The sequence below is a fragment of the Muntiacus reevesi genome, chromosome 2 (genome assembly GCF_963930625.1).
Source record: "Muntiacus reevesi chromosome 2, mMunRee1.1, whole genome shotgun sequence".
NCBI lineage: Eukaryota > Metazoa > Chordata > Mammalia > Artiodactyla > Cervidae > Muntiacus > Muntiacus reevesi.
In genome coordinates this window covers 44,045,519-44,063,930 of record NC_089250.1, presented here as the reverse complement: position 1 = coordinate 44,063,930, position 18,412 = coordinate 44,045,519, and the positions used below count along the sequence as shown (strand labels likewise).

The window sequence follows — 18,412 nt, the reverse complement described above, 5'->3', positions numbered from 1 at the left end:
TGTAGCGCATGGTTGCTGCTTGAAATTTATTGAGGAGAATTCACGTGTTCTCCTAATGTTTTACTCAGGGAATCAGTATGAGTTAGGAAGGGTGGCTTAGGTCTCTGCATCCAGGGCTCTGGGGCCATCATGTGGCAAGGAGGGTGAGGAGATGTCAGAGGCTCGTGTTCCAGGAAGAGCAGGATAAAGACAGAGAACGCTGTGGGGAATGGTGGACATCCAAAGCTTGGGGGTCTTCTGTAAGACTGGGGGGCTTCCCAGATGGCGCAGTGGCAAAGAACCTGCCTGCAGGTGCAGCAGACCAAAGAGATGCAGGTTCAATCCTTGGGCCGGGTAGCTCCCCTGGAGGAGGGCATGACAACCCACTCCAGTATCCTTGCCTGGAGAATCCCATGGACAGAGGAGCCTGGTGGGCAACAGTCCATACAATTGCAAAGAGTCGGGCATGACTGAGCATGCACACACAAAAAATAAATAAATAAAAGCTTAGTGATGAGAGCGCCTCTTACATTTCAAGATGCATAAAATCACTTGGAGAATGAGGTCTTAGAACCTGCATCTCTATCAGGCCCCGGGGTGTGGATTCCTGGGGCACAGTCTATGCTTTGAGCAGGGGTGCAGAGGCAGTGAAGAGAGATGGAGACAAATCCCAAAGGGTTGTTTTTAATATCTTGAGACAAATCCGAAGAAGAATGTAGTATTGCATTACATCACACGTGCACACACACACACACAGAGTTTCTCTGACTTCAGTGAACAGCTTTGGCTAAGTTTAGATCTCAGGGTTCCCAGACAGGCTGAGCTGGAGGAGGAGAAGGACTCTTGCCAATGAAATCCCATCTGCTTGGTCAGGATTTTACCTTCTCAATATTCCAGCATGGTAACACTTACACAAAGCTTGTTTGAAATTGCTTTTCAGGTACATATATATTCTCTAAATTCCAACGTGAGCTAGGGGACGGAGCAAAGATGGCATGTCTAGATTCCCGTTATTCTCAACAGTAAAGATGGAAATGCACACGGAGCTCAGCTCACACTCGGGAAGGATGGTCCAAGTCCAGCATACGTGGGGACCAGGTCCCTAGGACACTGAGCACTTCATCCCCATCCTCAAACTCCCTGTCCCCAGGCTGGGTGGAGGCTGTGAGGATGAAGGGACATTTCCCCTGTGGACATGGATGTCCTGTCGTCCTGCTCCTTGTCCTACTAAGTGGCCCTTTGGGGCCTGGCCCCAGCCTTCAGGGAGGAACAAGACTCGGAGCGGAAGATAAGGGCGGGTGGGGAGGGAGAACGAGAAGACCTGCACTGTGCCTGGTGTTCAAATGATCTTTTTAACAAATCCACTGACCCACTGACCCAGAACACGCTCAAACCACGACCGCCAAAATCTTGGCTTTCTCTGCACACCGCTGCCGGAATAAAACATATGGAGACAGGGTCTGGAAAAAATAGAAAGATGGCTTTAATCCTAGGTTGGAAGAGGGGCAAGCTAGCACCTCAAGAACTGTGCCCTCCTCCCACCTAGGGGAACCGGGGTCTCACGGTCTTAGGGTAAATGATAAGGCTCAAAGTAAAGAAACTCTTGCATTTTTCTCAGCGTCAGGCAGCCAGTAATTGGGCCCATTTGTCTCTGGGGGGTTATCTTCTTTCTGCAACACAGACAGCTACTAGGGGTGATTTGCTGGGAGAGTTCGGGAGAGCAAATACCAAGACAGGATGTTATTTACATAGTATTAGGGGGAGCTAGGTTGGCTCCTCCTAACTGACACTGCAGATCAGCAACAGCTAAAGCAAAAGTAGGAGCGATTAACTCTTTCAAGCCCGCTCACGTTTCTTCTCTGGCCAGTTCACTGTTCCCTTTACTTCCCTTGTTCTCAGGAGAGGAAAACTGCATTTCTGCTTGTAGTACAACAAAGCCACGTTTGCAAACCATGAGTCACGCCAAGATAGGAGTCTCATCTGACCAACACACCTCTGGAAGGTTTTCACAAAGTAGCAGCTACTCTTACTAAAGGCGGGGCGTTCACATATCGTCTGTCCTTTGCATTAAAGGAAATACTCTGGTCGCCACCACTCTCGCTCCCGCTGCCTCCCTCAAGTTGATTCCACCATCCCCCCCCACCCCACCCCTGACGCCTGGCCCTGCCACCTGCAGCCCCTCCTCACTGCCTAAGAGAGGCCTGAATGATCAGGCCTTGTGACCAGAGACTGCAGCCCCGCCTGTCTAAGTGTTCTCCTCCCGCCCATCCTGGCCCTGGAATCTACCAACCCCACCCCAGATGGACTCCTCTGAAGGGGTCCAGGGTGCTGGCTCACAGTTCTGGGTTTGGCCCTGGTACAAGGAAGTCAGGGTCCCCTGGGGAGGGGGGCTGGGAGGAAGCGGCAGACACAGCCTCCTTGGCAGCACTCTGCATTTCTCTCTGATGTGCTTTTTGGTGGAAAGTCACAGGCCCTCACTGAGTGAAAAGAGTACTATCTGTCCTGAAAAGAGTACAGGAGCTCCAAGGTCTGGAAGGAGGATGAGGTGTATTAATTTCAGCACCTCACGTCCAGTACTGCAGACCTGACAGCCCAGGTCTGTCCTGGCCCCGAGGGTGACCAGCAGTGGGGTGTGGGGACAGTTTCAGCCTTGCCAAGAAGCCCTGACTCCAGGGCACCCAGCCTAGCACAAGGACAGTCCCTCCTGTCTCCAAGGGAACCCCGGGGGCAGCTCCCTGCAGTCTAGATGCTCAGGGTCCCTCCAGGGCCAGCACCTGCCCAGCTGCCAGCCACTCTCCGTTTGCCCTCCTCCATCTCCCCCCACAACCTGCTGGCTGCCTTTCCCCCAGCTCCCCGACATCCCTCTGGGCCACCCTCCAGCACAGCACCCACACAAACCTCACTCGCTTTGTCCGCAGTCACATCCTTCCTTCCCGTGGACTCCGTCTGGCCAGAGTGCCCCCAGCCCTTACCTGTCCCCTAGTCACAGGTCACATCACCCTCCTGGTAGCTGGCTTGAAGCCCCAAGGCCCTGGCTGGACCCCCAAACTCACTGCCACTCAGCATGGTCCTCTTCCTGAGCTGCAGATCCAGAGGCGGCGGCAGAGACCCAGCAACACAGACACTGCAGGCCAGCAGGAGGCGGAGGAGGCCAAGGCCCAGGTAGAGGCCTGAGGCCAAGCCCTTGAACAAGGTCCCCCGATCCGGGAAAAGAGGCTGGCACGTGGCTGGGGGCAGAACAAGGGGCGACAGCTCCCCCCGCTTCCGCCCCTGAAAGCTGGGGACACAGGAGGCTTGTCGACCCTCCTGGGGGGGGGGGTGTGTGTCTGCACACGCTTACACAGTACTGAAGAGACAGGAGTCAGGGAACAGTGAACCTGAGGAGCTCTCAGGAACTCATAAACACAGCCTAGAGCCAGCCTCCTCAAGGGAAGACTTCCAGGAGCCTGTCTCAGGGAAAAAGATCTGAGGGCCCCCTTGCTAACAAGACTGGAGTCATTCCTGGAACGTCACCAGGGCAGAGCTAACAAGATAACAAAAACAAGCTCCCATCACAGGGCCTCGCTTTCAAAATGGAGAGCGAAGAGTGGATCAAGAACAGCCTGAGGGTGGAATGTTCTAGAAAAAGAGCTTCAGCACCAGCTGCACCAGCCTCTCCCCAGAATGCTGGTGGTGGGGAGGGGATGGGGAGGGGTGGGGGACGCTGGGGGGGTCTGGACAATTGGCCAGGGTCTCTGAGGGGAAGTGATAAATTGCTGTGTCTCTCTTTTCCCATCCTACCTGCTCCTTTTCCATTTCATATTTTGGTAGAAAATTCTGCTCAGGTAATCCATCATCCTTCGTACTCATTTCATTTCCAAATAGGCTCCTATTTCTCCTGCCCACCTGGGAAAGCCCACACTGCTCGAAAGAGGTCCTGTTCTCTTACTTCTATGACTCCTAGTCTCTAGAAGAAAGTCTATACACTGTTCTATGGCAGAAACCAACACAACATTGTAAAACAATTATCCTCCAATTAAAAATAAAAATTAAAAAAGGTCTGTAAAAGGCATTTATCAAAAAGTAGGAGCTGACAGAGAATCCTAGCATTTCCTTGCTGTTTACATTTATTTTGTTTCCGTGGTTCTTGTCGAGCGGGGAAGCTCACTGCCTAACATGCCCCGAGCATGGTGTACTTATCCACGTGAATATTTCATCACCTGAAATTCCCACTTGCATCTGATTCACCTTACTTTAGATGTGTCCTTTTTTTTCTAGTTGCCTGACTTAAAAAAAAAAAAAAATCTGAGAATAAGTTTTAAAAAATAAGTTTCTGTACCCTCCACTGAGGTCGGAATCTTGGAGGCAGAGTGGGAGACCGAAGCCGGGCACCTCCTGCCCCAGAAGCGACAGCCGCGGGAACAAAGGTTTCTGTGTGCGGCTCCGGTGAAGGAACCTCAGGAAGTGAGTGTGTTCCAGCCTGGGAGGCCGGGTCAGGTGAGGCTCACTCCCCACCAGCCTGGGCGTGGGGCCCTCAGGCCCGGAAGTGAGAGCTGGGATCCCCACTATCTCCTTCCTGGGAGGATCTGAGGCTCTTGACACACGGAGCCGGGAGGACCCTGCCCTTCACGTCTGTTCCGTGAGTGCTGGGGTTCTTTTAACTTTTTATTTTGTACTGGGGTACAGCCGATTAATAAAGACTGTTGTGATAGTTTCAAGTGAACAGCAAGGGGACTCAGCCATACATATACACACATCCATTCTCCCCGTTCCCACCAGGCTGCCATCTGACATTGATCAGAGTTCTCTGTGCTACACAGTAGGCCCTTGTTGGTTATCTATTTTAAAAATGGCAGGGTGTACATGCTCTCCCTAGACGCCCTACCTAACTGTCCCTTCCTCCCAGAAGATGCTATTTTGAATATTGGTACTTAACCAAGTCCTCAGCAACCTGCAATGCAGAAGACCCCGGTTCAATTCCTGGATTGGGAAGATCTGCTGAAGAAGGGATAGGCTACCCACTCCAGTATTCTTGGGCTTCCCTTATGGCTCAGCTGGTAAAGAATCCACCCACAATGTGGAAAATCTGGGTTCGATCCTTGAGTGGGGAAGATCCCCTGAAGAAGAGAAAGGTACCCACTGCAGTTTCTGGCCTGGAGAATTCCACGGACAGTACAGTCCATGGAGTTGCAAAGAGTTGGACACAACTGAGTGAGTTTAAAAAAAAATTAAAACCGAGTCCTCAGCAACCCCCCACAGCTAGACGAACTATCTTCATGTTTCTAGTGACTAGAAAAATTTTGCCTTCTTTGCTAAGGGAATCCACCTTCAGGCTGTTTTCTGCCCTTCCTACTGGGTCTAACCTGTGAGCTGGCAGGTATTCTTAGCCCCTCAGAACTTGGCAAGGCAAGGAGTATCCTTGAGGGGCATCAAGTCCTGTGAGTCAATAATTTCGAGTCAGAATATGCTAAAGGGCATGGAACAGATTGCGCTGGACTAACCAGAGGTCCCAAAGTTTCTTCCTTCCAGAATCTCTGGGACATAGGACATAGAAGGCACCAAACCAGTGTAATAAAAATTTGAAAAATGGACCATTTGGATCCAAGGAGAAACCTTGAAATTCATGCTTATTATCTGGCATTTTATCTGCCACAAAAGCAAGTCTAAATGCTAAGGTCCTCATTGTAACTGTGAGGAAAGGAGCCCCAACACTCTCCGTGAGGAGGAGCCTGGGAGGACAGAAATCAGTTCTAGGAACATAACATTCCTGAAAGGCTTCATCTTCTCTTCATTTACATTCACCATCGTTATTTGTGTTCTCTGTTAACTCATGTAAAATCACAACCAAGAAAATCCAAATTACAGAGGGCATTAGGAGGCGGTGTTAGGAAATAGCACCGTAGAGTTCAGAAAAATATCAAGAAAAAGTCGAGTAACTGGTTTCACAAGCTGTTTTATTTGCTGGTTGTTTGGGCTGACAGTTGATGACATTCAGAAGTTTCAGAGGCGGAACTGGGGAACCTGAGGGAACAGTGGCAATTTTAAACATTTTTGGTGGTTGTCACAAGCAAATATAAGGAATGTTGTGTTTTTGCTTTCTCTCTCTGCCGTTCTGTATATGTCTCTCCTTTGTGTGTCTCTGTCTCTCCGCCTACATCTCTCAGCTTCCTTTGTCTTCACAGTGCAAACTCTGCCCCTGATGACTCAATGACCCCAGAAACGGTCCTTCCAATGGGCTCCGGGGTTAAAGGCTGGAGTGGGGGAGTCTTGAGGCCTGGGCTCTGTTCTCTGCCCCCCGGTGGCCTGGACAGAGGGAAGGGGCAAGCTCCCTCCACGACCTGGAGCGCAGCTCCTGTGATGAGCTCCCACCAGGCCCTGGAGTGGAGGAAGGAACAGAGAAGCAGACCGCAGGGCAGAAGGGACTCTGAACAAGTCAGGTGAGAAATGATCAGCCCTGTCTGCTGCAGAGGTGCCTCATTTGCCGAAATATGGCCCTAAATGGATGGCCCATTCTGGTAAAAATGTTTTATAGACTCAAAAATAGTCTGCCCCAGGCAGGATCACAGGACTACATCATCAGTGGAAGGAGAGCTGGCGCTCTGAATGCTTTCCAAACAGCATTGCAGGGTGGGGGGGTGCAGGGAGACTCCCCCAGATGCAGGACTGAGACCCCAGCAGGGAGACTCCCCCAGATGCAGGACTGAGATCCCAGGAACTGACTCTCAGACCCCATCTGGCTTGGGTTTGGCTTAGGCTCTGAGATCAGATGAGGTCCCAAGGCTGAACAGGGAGCAGCCAGAGGGAGGCCGCTCAGGAGGACTCAACTTTCTGCTCCTGGGACCTGGGGCCAGACTCCATCCTCTGCCCTCTGTCCACCCGAGTCACCAGGCTCTGGAGTTCCCTAAACTGTATGCAACACGCAGGGGTTGTGTGCATATGTGTATATGTCTGGGTGGAGAAAGAGGTGTGTAGTTTATATGGGAATCTCAGATGTTTTATTTGCCAAAAAACCCCAAAACCCCTGCTACAAGCCAGCACTGCTTCACACACGCATGGTCCATGTGGGCCCGTCTGCAACCTGAAAAAGCACTACAGTTCAGAGCTGTGGTTTTGGGTTTTTCGGCATGTTTGCCCTTGACTGCTGGCCCTGAACCGCTTCAGTTCTGAGGTGGGAGGAAGGGCGCTTTAAGATCCGTTATTACAAACTTGAACATGTAAAATGCCGCTGGGGACACAGGCCTGTGTGTGGACAACAGCATTTCACAACTAAAACACAGAACGAATGTATTTAAGCTGACTGACTTGCCAGGATTCTCCAGTGAAGCAGAACCAGCGGGACAAGTATATTGATACATCTGATAACATCTAGGGAGAGAGAAAAACCACAAGCTCACCTTTACTCAGACCCTCATGGGCTGGCTGAGGCTCCCCCTACCCCCACGTGGAGAAGGGATGCTTTGCTCAGTTCACTGATTCAAATGTTAATCTCACTGGAAAGATTCAAATGTTAATCTCATTGGAAAGACTTCACAGTCACATCCAGACACAATGTTTTGCCAACTATCTGGGCACCGATGATCCGGCCAAGTTAACACATAAAATTAACCATCACATGGCAACACTGCCAGAATCATAATTTCCTTTCCTAACTGGGAAATCCCTATGTAACTCATTTCTCAAAAGAACCATCCATTTCTCCTTTCCTCTGTTTCCTGAAGTAACTCAGCAATTACGAAGATCAGTTTATTCCATCTTATCAGCACCTGTGCTCTCCTTTTGCAGGAAAAGTGTTGGAAGTATGAGGAAGTTGCCGTGAACCAGCTTTCAACATCGCACGGAGAAGGAAATAGTTGTTCTCTGAGAGGGTCCGGTTCACATCACCAGTGACATTTCCCGGAGGGGTTCAACTCTTAATGGCCACATACTCTGCAGAAATAATGAGTCTGGCTTTCTTTCCATTTTTTTCCCCCAGTGTCTGGATGTTGACTTTAATTGGTCCAGGACAACATGGTTCTGCGTCAAGGTCTTGGAAAGCATCCAACTGTTTCATATATAATTTAAAGTTTATCTGCTGGACATAAAGCAGAATTATTTTTAAGTTTGGACAAGGACACTGAAAAACAACTGTAGGGTGGGGGAGGGACAGGGGCTGAAGGCAGCATTTCCTTGTTTAGCAAGCCGGTTCATTTAATCTTGGACTTTCCCAAGTCTAGGGAAGAAGGGGCGAGAAGATGAGGCACCAGGAAAACGGCAGATGGTTGTGGAGCTGTGTTTGTAGGTTAGCTCGAAACTGGTTCAGGGGCTGGGACAGAAGGGAGTTGCTAAGATGAGGGATCAGAGGAGAATCAGGACCCCGGCGACACCTCTGCAGCCTCTGAGACCCCGAACAGAGGGCCCAGCAAAACCCACCTGAGCGCCCTCTCTGGGATGGTAAACCTGTGATATAAGTGGTCATATAAGCCACAGAAGCTCGGGGTAATTCTGCTCCGGGTAAGCAGTGGAGAACCAACTCACTGGAGGTAAGCTGTGACCTCAACATGGCATGTGATTCTCCCTCTTGTATCAGAGAAGCCTCTTCTAAGGCCAAACAAACAAAAAAAACCAGCTGAAGAAACACTAAAATAAACACACTGCAAAAGAAAAAGAAGGGAAAGATGGCTGTATCTTTCCACAGACTCTGTGCATGCTAGGTCGCTTCAGTCGTGTTTGATTCTTTGCAACCCTGTGGACTGTAGCCCACCAGACTCCTGTCTGTGGGATTCTTCAGGCAAAAATACTGGAGAGGGTGCCATCTTCCCAACCCAGGGATGGAACTAGAGTCTCTTATATCTCCTGCATTGGCAGAGGGGTTCTTTACCACTGCACAGTGTGGGAAGTCCCATAATAAGCAGAAGAAAGGAAAATATCTAAATTTACATATGCATGTGTGTGCACACATTCAGTTTAATGGTATTTCTGACTCTCCTTCATTTAACATATTTAACATTAACACATCCTAAATACACTTCCATGTAAATGGAGATTTGTCTTCATAATAATACCAGCAATAGAAGGCCACGTGTATATTTGCATCAAAATGTACTTAACCCATTGTTTGGACTCTTAGTTGGTATCTATTATTTTTTATTAGGTTGGCCAAAAAGTTCATTCAGGTTTTTCCATACCATCTTACAAACTGTTTGACCAACTCAATATATTACAGACACTCGATGACAAATGGCCAATCCTCTAAATTACAAAAATGTCAATTTTATAAGAAGATAAAGACTTTGGGGCTAAAATTCAAAGTGCAGAATGCTGCAGAAAGGGATGGATGATTCTGGAGGCCAAATCCTGGACTGGGGACACCTCTGGCTGGAGAAATGGGAACCTGGCTCCACTCTCCCGGCCAGGACAGGGAAGGGCAGCCTCCTGATGCCCAATATCTTCTCAGCATCGCTGCTCAGTTTCACTCTGTGGAGCAGGTGCGCTCAGACTCTGCAATCATAAGAATGTGCTGCAACTTGTTGAAAATACGTCTTTCCAGGCAGCATTCCCAGAAACAGGGCTTCTGCGGTTCTGGTGGAGCGGGAAAAACCAGGCCAGGTGATTCAAATGACCACGGTGGGGTGGGGTGGGGGGCGGGGTGGGGTGGTTGGTGGGTTTAGAAGTTGCTCCATCACTTCTACTCCAGGGTAGAGATCAGACCTCTGGCCTTGTCCATGGCAGGTATTTGTATCTTTTATGCAAAACAATTGTGATGCTCAGAGAAAGGGCAGGAGGATAAGGCAAGTGCCACATAAAAGTGCGCGCACACACCGCTCTGTCCAGGAGAGCCAGGAGTAAACCACTGTCAGGTTGCTACGGGTGGACGGGACGGCCTTGACTTAACCTCTTCTCCCTGTGTCCACTCGGGTAACATTTGCTGCGCAAGTAGTAAGGGGATACTGTGCTGTCCCCACAAGGGGCTGTTGATGCGGCCGCTTATGAAACTCTTTTTTCTGGGGGTGACCGTACCCCAAGCTCAGCGCTGTGCTCTCCGAAAGACTGCGCATCCATCTGCACCCGCGGCAGGAACCGACGGGGACCAAGCTCCCTGTTCATCCATCACCCAGCGGACCAGACACTAGCGCCTCGGCCGGCGATCCCGGACACCGCGGCTTCCAGGGTCTTATCATCTCGCCAGGACCTTCCTGCCCTTCCCCCGCCCCTTCCCTTCCAGCGCCCAGCCCGGCGCCAGCAGTCGCCAGAGTCCCCGCGTGTCCTCCACGACCCCAGTCCGCCTCCTCGTCGTGCTGCCAGAGCCCCGGTGGGGACGAAGCCGGCGCTTCGTCCTCGCTCGCAGGCGACGCCCACCGACTCGAAGATCCGCAGGCCGGAGGGAAGGCTGGGGCGCCCGGGCCCCGAGAGCCACCCGGGCAGGAACCCTGCGGGAACGGGCGCGCGCCTCGGCGACGGTTCGGACCCCCCAACCGCCAGTGACCCGGCGGCCCACGTGTGTCGCCCCGCACCTCCACCCGGCCTCCTGGGCTCCCCCAGCGGGATACTCTCGCCCACCTGCCGCGTTCCCGCGACCACGGTGACCCCGCCCACCTATGGTTCCGCCTTGCCCCCGCACCCTCCAGTTGCCGGGACACCCCCTCCCCGTCCGCCCACCTTCGCGGCCAACTCTCGGGCGGTGCCCTCCCCGCGGCCTACCAGGGATGCTCCGCCCACCTGTGGGGCTGTCCCCTCCCACCTCCGGGCTGTCCCCTCCCACCTGCTGGGTGTCCCCTCCCTCCGAGACGCTTCCGGCTCGTAAAGCTCCTCCCATCTGCGATGCATACCGCGCCCCCGAACCAGTTGGCTAGCCCCGGAGGGGTCCTTCCTGCCCACCAGGCTCCGCAGCCCCCGGAGCTCCCCTCAATCAGGCGCCCCCAGCCCCGCCCGCGCCACCGCCCCCGCGTCCCCGCGCCCGCCCCAGGCCGCCCATTGGCGCGCGCCGCGCGGGCGTGGCCAGCGGTTCCCGTGGCGGCGGCGCGGGCGGGGCGCAGTGCCTACCGAGCGCCCTCCAGAGCGCGGTCTCCGGCCTGTTCACGATGGACGGCCACGACAGCCCCCCGACCCCCAAGGGCTCCCTCCGAAAGTTCCTGGAGCAACTCTCAGGAGCCGGCAAGGCCATCGGCGTGCTGACCAGCGGCGGGGATGCCCAAGGTGCGCCACCGGGTTCCCGGTCCCGGGCGGGGGGCGCAGGGAGGGGACCAATGAGAAGGGATGTGGGGGTGCCGGGGAGAAAGGATGGGGGTGCCGTGAAGAAGGGACCCCAGAGAAAGGATGAGGTGCCAGGAAGAAGGGATGGGGGCCCCGAGAAGAGCAAGGAGAGGGGTACCAGGGGTAAGTCACGGTGGGAAGAAGCCCGGCTCCTGGGAACCTCGGAGGTGCCTTCCCGGGGCGGGAGTCGGTGCGGCCTCAGAAGGAGTCACTGCGGGACCCGCGCGGAGGGCGCGGAGGGCGCAGGTGTCCCTTACCCGGAAGGTCAGTTTTCCATCTCCACGTTTATTTCCTAAATTACGACTGGCGATGGGGTCGTCTGGACCTCGTTCGGAGGTCCCTCCGCTTCCGCAAGGCGGGATGAAGCCGGACGCCCCTCCGAGGCTTGGCTACAGCGCGGCCACTTCCGATGCCGCTGCTGCCGCCCCTGCTCTGTCCCCGACTCCCCACACCTGGGGTCGCGGGGAAGACCGCTGCGTCCCCGCGACGGGTCTGCAGCCCCGCTACGCCCGCGCGGCGCGGGCGGGGTCCCCGCTGCTGTCCCGCGGCGTGCGGCGGCGAACGCACGGGGTCCCCGCCTGGATAGCCGGGCCGCCCGGCACCGCCTCGCGTTTCCGCTGGGAGATTTTAAAAACGGTTTTCCGCCGCCCTCATCTCCTGTCTCCTTCCGGCTCGTCACCAAACCGAAAACCGAAGCGGGTCACTAGGCCCTCCCCGCCAGCCTCCCCTGGATGGGAAGGACCAGGAAGCGGGGACTCCGGGGTGTCGCCAGCGCCGGGAGCGCGGACTTGGGCGCCGCCCTCCACCCGCGAGCCTGGAAGCTGGTCTTGGGGGAAATGGGGCCCCAAGGTTGGGGCCAGCAGACAGCCGAAGCGGGGATGACACGGCCGCGCCCCTAGCACCGGGCGCACGTGGGGGCCCGGGGATTCCTGATCCTCGTAGATTCCCGGGTGGGGCGAGCCAACCGCTAGAAAGCGGGGCGCTGCCCATGCGCTCGGAACCTGGAGGACCGCAGGCCAGAGACGCCTCCCGCGCCAGCTTCTGGCGTTTCTTTTACCCCCTTCCTCCTATCCAGATGAGCTGAAAGGCCCCATGCCTCTTTCTCACCTCATCTCACCACACGCGGTGCAGGGATGCTTAAGCGGCTGGCCCGCGCCCTCGCCTCCGCGCACGCTGCTGGTGACCTTCCCATCGTCCTTGAGAGGGGCGGGCAGGGAGGGGGGACTGCAGGTGGGGAGCTGTGGCCGCAGCCCCGCCTGCCCCGCGCGCGTACGTGATGCCGGGCCCGTCGCAGCCCGTGCGCCCCGGACCCCGGACACCCCGCGCGCGACCGGCAAGAGGCCAGGGGACCCTGGGTCCCTGGAGAACCCCTCCCTGTCTTGTTGAAGGTGGTGCGCGCTGCATCTGTCACCGCCCCCGCCCCACAAGCCGGCTGAGCCCGAGCAGGCTGGTCTAATTTGGTATTCTAGTAAAGTGGCCCCAGTGAAGACAGAAAACGTGATACAGCGAAGACTGTATCTTCGGGGGAAATGGCAGTGAAATTGATGACATAGCCCACGTTACTTATCTGATGTGCTGGATGGGGTCCTGGCCTGGTCGCTGCTGGGCTAAGAGGGGCTTCCCGATCAACGCGCTTCAAAAAGCACCTGCGTCCCGAGACCTAGGCTACCCAAGTTAGGAAGCATACTGAGTGACTCTTACTGTGGGCTTGGAAAAAGATTAAAATGCTGTCACAGAAAAAGGAACTGGTCTCTTAATCCTCCAGCTTTCAAGGTCAGAGTTGCAAAGTCATTTAGAATTAAAGTGCTGTGTCTGTTCAAAAAAAAAAAATGTAGGTCATTCACTTGAGTCCTTTTCCATAAATTTGCTCAGCTACCTGGTAGCTGGTGTAAAGGCAATTGAGGTGATGATGCAATAGACAGAATCAGCATTTTCTCTGCTACTTACCTGCTACTTATCTCTGTCACCTGTGAGCAGTTGTGAATAATAGAGGTCAGTAAGTCCATACTTCTTCTTCTCAGTGGAAAAGGATACTGTGAGAATCAGAATTATATGATAACGTCAGATGGCTTGGTCGGTGTATGGTCAGGTTGATGGGAGTTGTCCTGATGCTCGGAATGGGCTCCTCTGGGTGGTCCCTGCTGGAGAGCCCCCCAATGGCCCGGCGTTTGGGCATCTTCCCTGGGGCAGAGCTGAGACTGTTGTCTGTTTCTTCTTGGACTTCATGCCAAGTGCTACTTCCTGTTCAATCCTATCTGGGACCTGACTGAACAGGGGCATGCATTTCTTTCTGAGAAAGCTCGCCTCGCTATGTGCACCAGGGGGCTGGTCTCCGCAGCAGCAGACTTAAGCTCCTTGAGGAGGTGATTCCTCGAGATGATGTTGCTCCCCCATGCTCTGCCATTTTGTCTTGACTGTGTGATAGCCATGCTTGATTTTCCCTAAGATAAGAGAGGTTTGCTCACAGCTAAAGACAAAGGAGAATAACCACAAGTCTTAATTTCAGCATAGTTTTCTACTCAGATGTGAAACAAAGATAAAATTCCACGTGAAGAAGGCTATAGCTGCTGGTTCCTGTGCACAGTTCATGTCCTAGGAGCTTTGTGGTTTTCGTCTCCAGGCCTGATTACTGTCTTGGTTTTGGAGGTGGGGAGAGGAGTAACCTTGTTAAGGTGACAGGCTCTTAGGTGGCCCTTGGCAGGATTTAAACCAAGTTCAGTCTTAATCCCAAATGTTTTTCAGTAAGCCCTGCTCTTATAACATCTAATTAATACTCAGAAGTCAAGTTTGCTCAAAATTATACAGGTAATTTTTTTTTTTCATGACACCAAACTTTTCATTAGTAAGGCAAGTGGCATTTTTCTTTCTGTTTTGCAGACTATGAAGAAGTAATTAATTTGCCACAAGTAAAAACATTTTCCCTCAAACTAGAAACAAAAGAAGTTAAAACTTTTAAAGGACTCAAATGGAGTTTAAGATTGTGCTTTAACAAAGTACATTGGAAGACAGGATCACTGTGAAATTTCTCTTACTAAAAATATATAAACTACTTAATTGGTATAAAATGTCCTAATGATTTCCTCATGAAATTAATGAAGGAGTAAACTGTAATCATCTAAAGGAAATAACCTAAAATTTCAGATAGATACTTAAACATGAGACAAACTGCCCTACTTACCAGTCAAAAGAGAAAGAAGATATTACATAGATTATACAGATGATTTTTAAGCAGCTTTGCAAGTAAAAATAAAATGCATTTGTACACCCTGAGAGCATCAGGGTGGCTACATTATGTCACACCTGAGACTAAAGTGATGAAGCACTTATTTCCAATGGAATTTATATTATATGATTGTTGAACAAAACGAAAATCCTCCAGCTATATTCCTGACTCCCCCAGCCCTGGCTACAGAGGAAGACTATTTATAAGGCTAATTATTATTATTTTCATTCTTTGGGTTGCTTCCATTGTCACAAGGAATGTCTGCAAATTTCAGCTGATTTTCACTTTAACCTACAAAAAGATTCAGGTCAGTGCACAGACTTACCATAACAAGGTACCCACCCCCGAAGCAAGACTGTGTCATATGCCGAAAATGACTCCTTCCTTGCCTTAGACTCAAATTGAGGGCTTCTGGAGGGCCCAGTAGAGATGAAAGTGCAGAGAAATGGACCTACAGAGTAGACTGAACAGAAAAACTGAGTCTTTTGACCTATAGCAAAGTAAGCTAGTGTTTACAGAAAGCTGATGGAAATCAACCCTGAATATTTATTGGAAGGACTGATGCTGAAGCTGAAGCTCCAGTACTTTGACCACCTGATGCAAAGAGCTGATTTGCTGGAAAAAACCCTGATGTGGGAAAGATTGAGGGCAGGAGGAGAAGAGAGCAGCAGGATGAGATGGCTGGATGGCATCACCGACTCAATGGACATGAGTGTGAGCAAACTCTGAGATAGTGAAGGACAGGGAAGCCTGTGTGCTGCAGTCCATGGGGTGGAAAAGAGTTGGAAAGGATTAGCGACTGAACAACAACATATGTAGATGGAGTCTGTATAAGCCTTTCTACTAATAGGAAGGGTTAGCCATTAAAAAAAAAGAACGAAATAATGCCATTTGCAGCGCAACAGATGGACCTAGAGATTACCATGCTAAGCACGGCTTTGTGACTGAACAAGTCAGACAGAGAAAGACAAATACACAATATTACTCGTGTGGAATCTAATTTTTTAAAAAATGCATAAATGAGCTTATTTACAAAACAGAAACAGACCCACAGATTTCAAAAACAAATTTATGGTGCCCAAAGGGGAAATGAGGGGGGCGGGTAGTAAATTACGAGTTTGGGATTAATATACACACACTACTATGTATAAAATAGATGACCAACAAGAACTTACTCTATAGCACATGGAACTTTACTCAATATTCTGTAATAATCTATAAGGAAAGAGAGTCTGAAAAGGAGTGGATATATGTATATGTGTAACTGAATCACTTTGCGTGCACCTGAAACAAAACACTGTAAATCAACTCTACTCCAATTAAAAAAAAAAAAAAAGAGTAACATTTAGTGATCATTTGCTTAGCAGTAGCCACCAATGCTTCCATGCAGTAAATCAGGTGTTTCACACACTAGCAAGTGAGCTCTGAGATGAGCTGAATGGGCCACGTGGCTACAGTGGGAAGCGGTGGCCCAGGACATGTGTCCATTCACCAGGGTGTTTCTGGAGCCCAGAGCAGTATTGGGGGCACCTGGCAGGTACCCAGATGTTTGCTGAATCTCCCTCCTGGAACCTCCCCTAGAATGGACTCCTTCCTTCTGCAAGATGGAGGTGACTAATCTGTCTTCTGGCTGTCTTCTCATGAAGTCATTTTGATGAATTAAGCCTTCACTAATCAAATGTACTCTTTTTTTTTTTTTTTTGGTGCCTTGCCACATGGCTTGCGGGATCTCAGTTCAACCTGGGATTGAACCCAGGTCCTGCACAGTGAAAGCTTGGGATCCTAACCACTAGGCCACCATGTGCATGCGTGAGTGCGTGTGTGCTAAGTCACTTCAGTCGTGTCTGACTCTTTGTGACTCCATGGACTGTAGCCCGCCAGGTTCCTTTGTCCATGGGATTCTCCAGTCAAGTGGGTTGCCATGCCCTCCTCCAGGGGATCTTCCTGACCCAGGGATCGAACCGGTGTCTCCTGCAGCTCCTGCATTGTAGGTGGATTCTTTACTGCTGAGCCACGGGGGAAGCCCACTAGGCTACCAGGCCACGATTGTGTCAGTGGATTGCCCAGCAGTGCCAGCAGAGAGAAGACACCCATCCGTGTGTCCTGGATGGACAGACAGTCGACACCCCTCAGGGATTTGTCTCACTGGTGTCTGACACAGCGCTCGGTGATTGGACACGGCAGGGTGCTGAGAAGGCGAGGTTGGTAATTGGTCACAGAACACCTTCTCCTGTGGACTGTTTGTCCTTCCCACACCTGAATCACTAAAACAGGGAAGCTTTGTGGAGGGCTGCAGTAGCAAGAGCAAGATAAACTGTGTTTTAAGTTTGTTTTCTGACCTGTGCTGACGTCCTCCCTTTGGTACAAAGGTGAAAACCCCGTGGTATCAGGGAGAAGCCAGTAAGATTAAGCACTGGATCTTATTTTTCAAAACAGAATTTAAATGTTGAAATTAGTCAGGGAGCGGTTGTGGGCCCTGAGAAATATGCAGGGGAAACGGCTCAACATGGTCCAAAAGGGCTGAGCAAGTATGTTTATTAGGCTTTTCAGACCATGGGGAAATAAAACAGCCCCAATTGTTTAATTAGAAGCAACACAATCCTCGTTTCTTACAAATTACTCGAAGTTTAAATTTTATCAGAACAGAATCTTAGAAGTCTCTCTTAGAGGTTGCTGGCCTCCCCGGTCAGAAGGAAAAAGTTATCTTAATGACTGTCTTACATGCACCATGCTTTTAGTAAGAAGCTACTTGAGGATACATCACGGCAGGAAGACAGTCTAACAGTCCCTTCTTTCTATCACACCTAATTTGCTCACATTTCCCTCTTAGCTGCTCCCTGGGTTTTTCAAGGTTTATTTTTGGTTCCCGTAACAAGCCCAGTCATTCCCTGAGGACCAGGGTTCTAATTTTTGCGAGAGACGAAGAGGTTACTCTCCAAAGACTAAGGCACTTTCTTGGTAGCAGGATGATGGTTCCCATGGAAACAGTTATGGAGGTTGGTTGAATTATGGGGCCTGGCTGCCAAAACAAAACCAAAAGGAAAAGGAAGGAAACTGACTGTGTCTGAAGGTTTACTAAAAACAGCTGTTGGAGTGCCCTGGAACCTGGGGCTGCTCACCCAGCAGACCTCAGACACCAAACCCAGCCTGGACCCCACTCGTGTGTCACAGAGACAGTCGGTGGAAACTGGCCTTTGCTGTTGCCCTCTGTTTCTGTCCTCTGGACACTTTCTGGAAGGCACCCACCTGCAGGGCCAGTGCCAGGCAGCAGCTCTGCCCTGTGGGCCCCAAGTTCAAGCGGACAGCCGGCCTCTCCACAAACATTTACACAAGAAACCAGGCCTGATGGGCGTTTTTCCCTCTAAGTTTCCTTCCTTCTCGAGGCAGTTATTAGTACAATGGTTTTTAAATTACAATAAGGGGAAGAGTAGGGCTTACACCCCAGCTTTGCCTTTTACTCGTTTTGTTCCCTCGGCTATTAATTTATTCACTCGGGCTGACTCTCTGGGCTCCCAGGAGGACCAGGTCCCCAGGGCTTTGTGGGCACATCCGCCCAGGTTTGCAGAGCACTCAGCCCTGGTCATCACTGAGCCCCAAGCAGATGGCTCTGCTCAGGGCCCAGTCAGAAGGGGCCACCGGGGCTGCTCGGAAAAGCCTGCCTTGCAGCAGATTACTCTAGCTGCCCTCGAATAAAAGCCCTGGGGGCTGGGCTCTCTGATGCCTCTCAGATGCCAGGACTTCCTCTCCCAGGATCTTGCTAGAAATGGGTGCTTAGGACCCTCCCCAGACCCTGCCTCATGGGGCCTGCTGCAGGCTGAGGGGACCAGCCCTGAGAGGACTGGTCGGGTTCCCAGGTGAGTCCGGGTCAGCCCCACGGGGCAGGGAAGGAACTCAGGCCATGGGGCTAGCAGGAAGGTGGTCAGGCCTCTCGGGTGGGGGTCACCCCAGCTTGTTATTTCACTTGGGGGTCGCCTAGGGTCACCTCTGACAGTCTGCTGCTTG

The 18,412-nt window shown here is 51.7% G+C and overlaps 1 protein-coding gene and 1 long non-coding RNA gene across 3 annotated transcripts in view; one reads left to right on the top strand and one right to left on the bottom strand.

The window, feature by feature from the left end:
* LOC136159332 (uncharacterized) overlaps window positions 1–12,366 on the bottom strand; it is a 28,208-nt gene extending 15,842 nt beyond the window's left edge. Inside the window, exon 1 of the long non-coding RNA XR_010661453.1 lies at window positions 11,445–12,366. This is a non-coding gene — a long non-coding RNA (uncharacterized lncRNA). The remainder of the gene's footprint in view (window positions 1–11,444) is intronic.
* PFKP (phosphofructokinase, platelet) overlaps window positions 10,796–18,412 on the top strand; it is a 48,656-nt gene continuing 41,039 nt past the window's right edge. The window contains exon 1 of one of the 2 annotated variants that reach the window (XM_065921412.1): window positions 10,796–11,130. In XM_065921412.1, the coding sequence (XP_065777484.1) occupies window positions 11,016–11,130 (115 nt within the window). In that variant the 5' untranslated portion in view covers window positions 10,796–11,015. The remainder of the gene's footprint in view (window positions 11,131–18,412) is intronic. The other variant, XM_065921411.1, reaches the window with a different exon arrangement.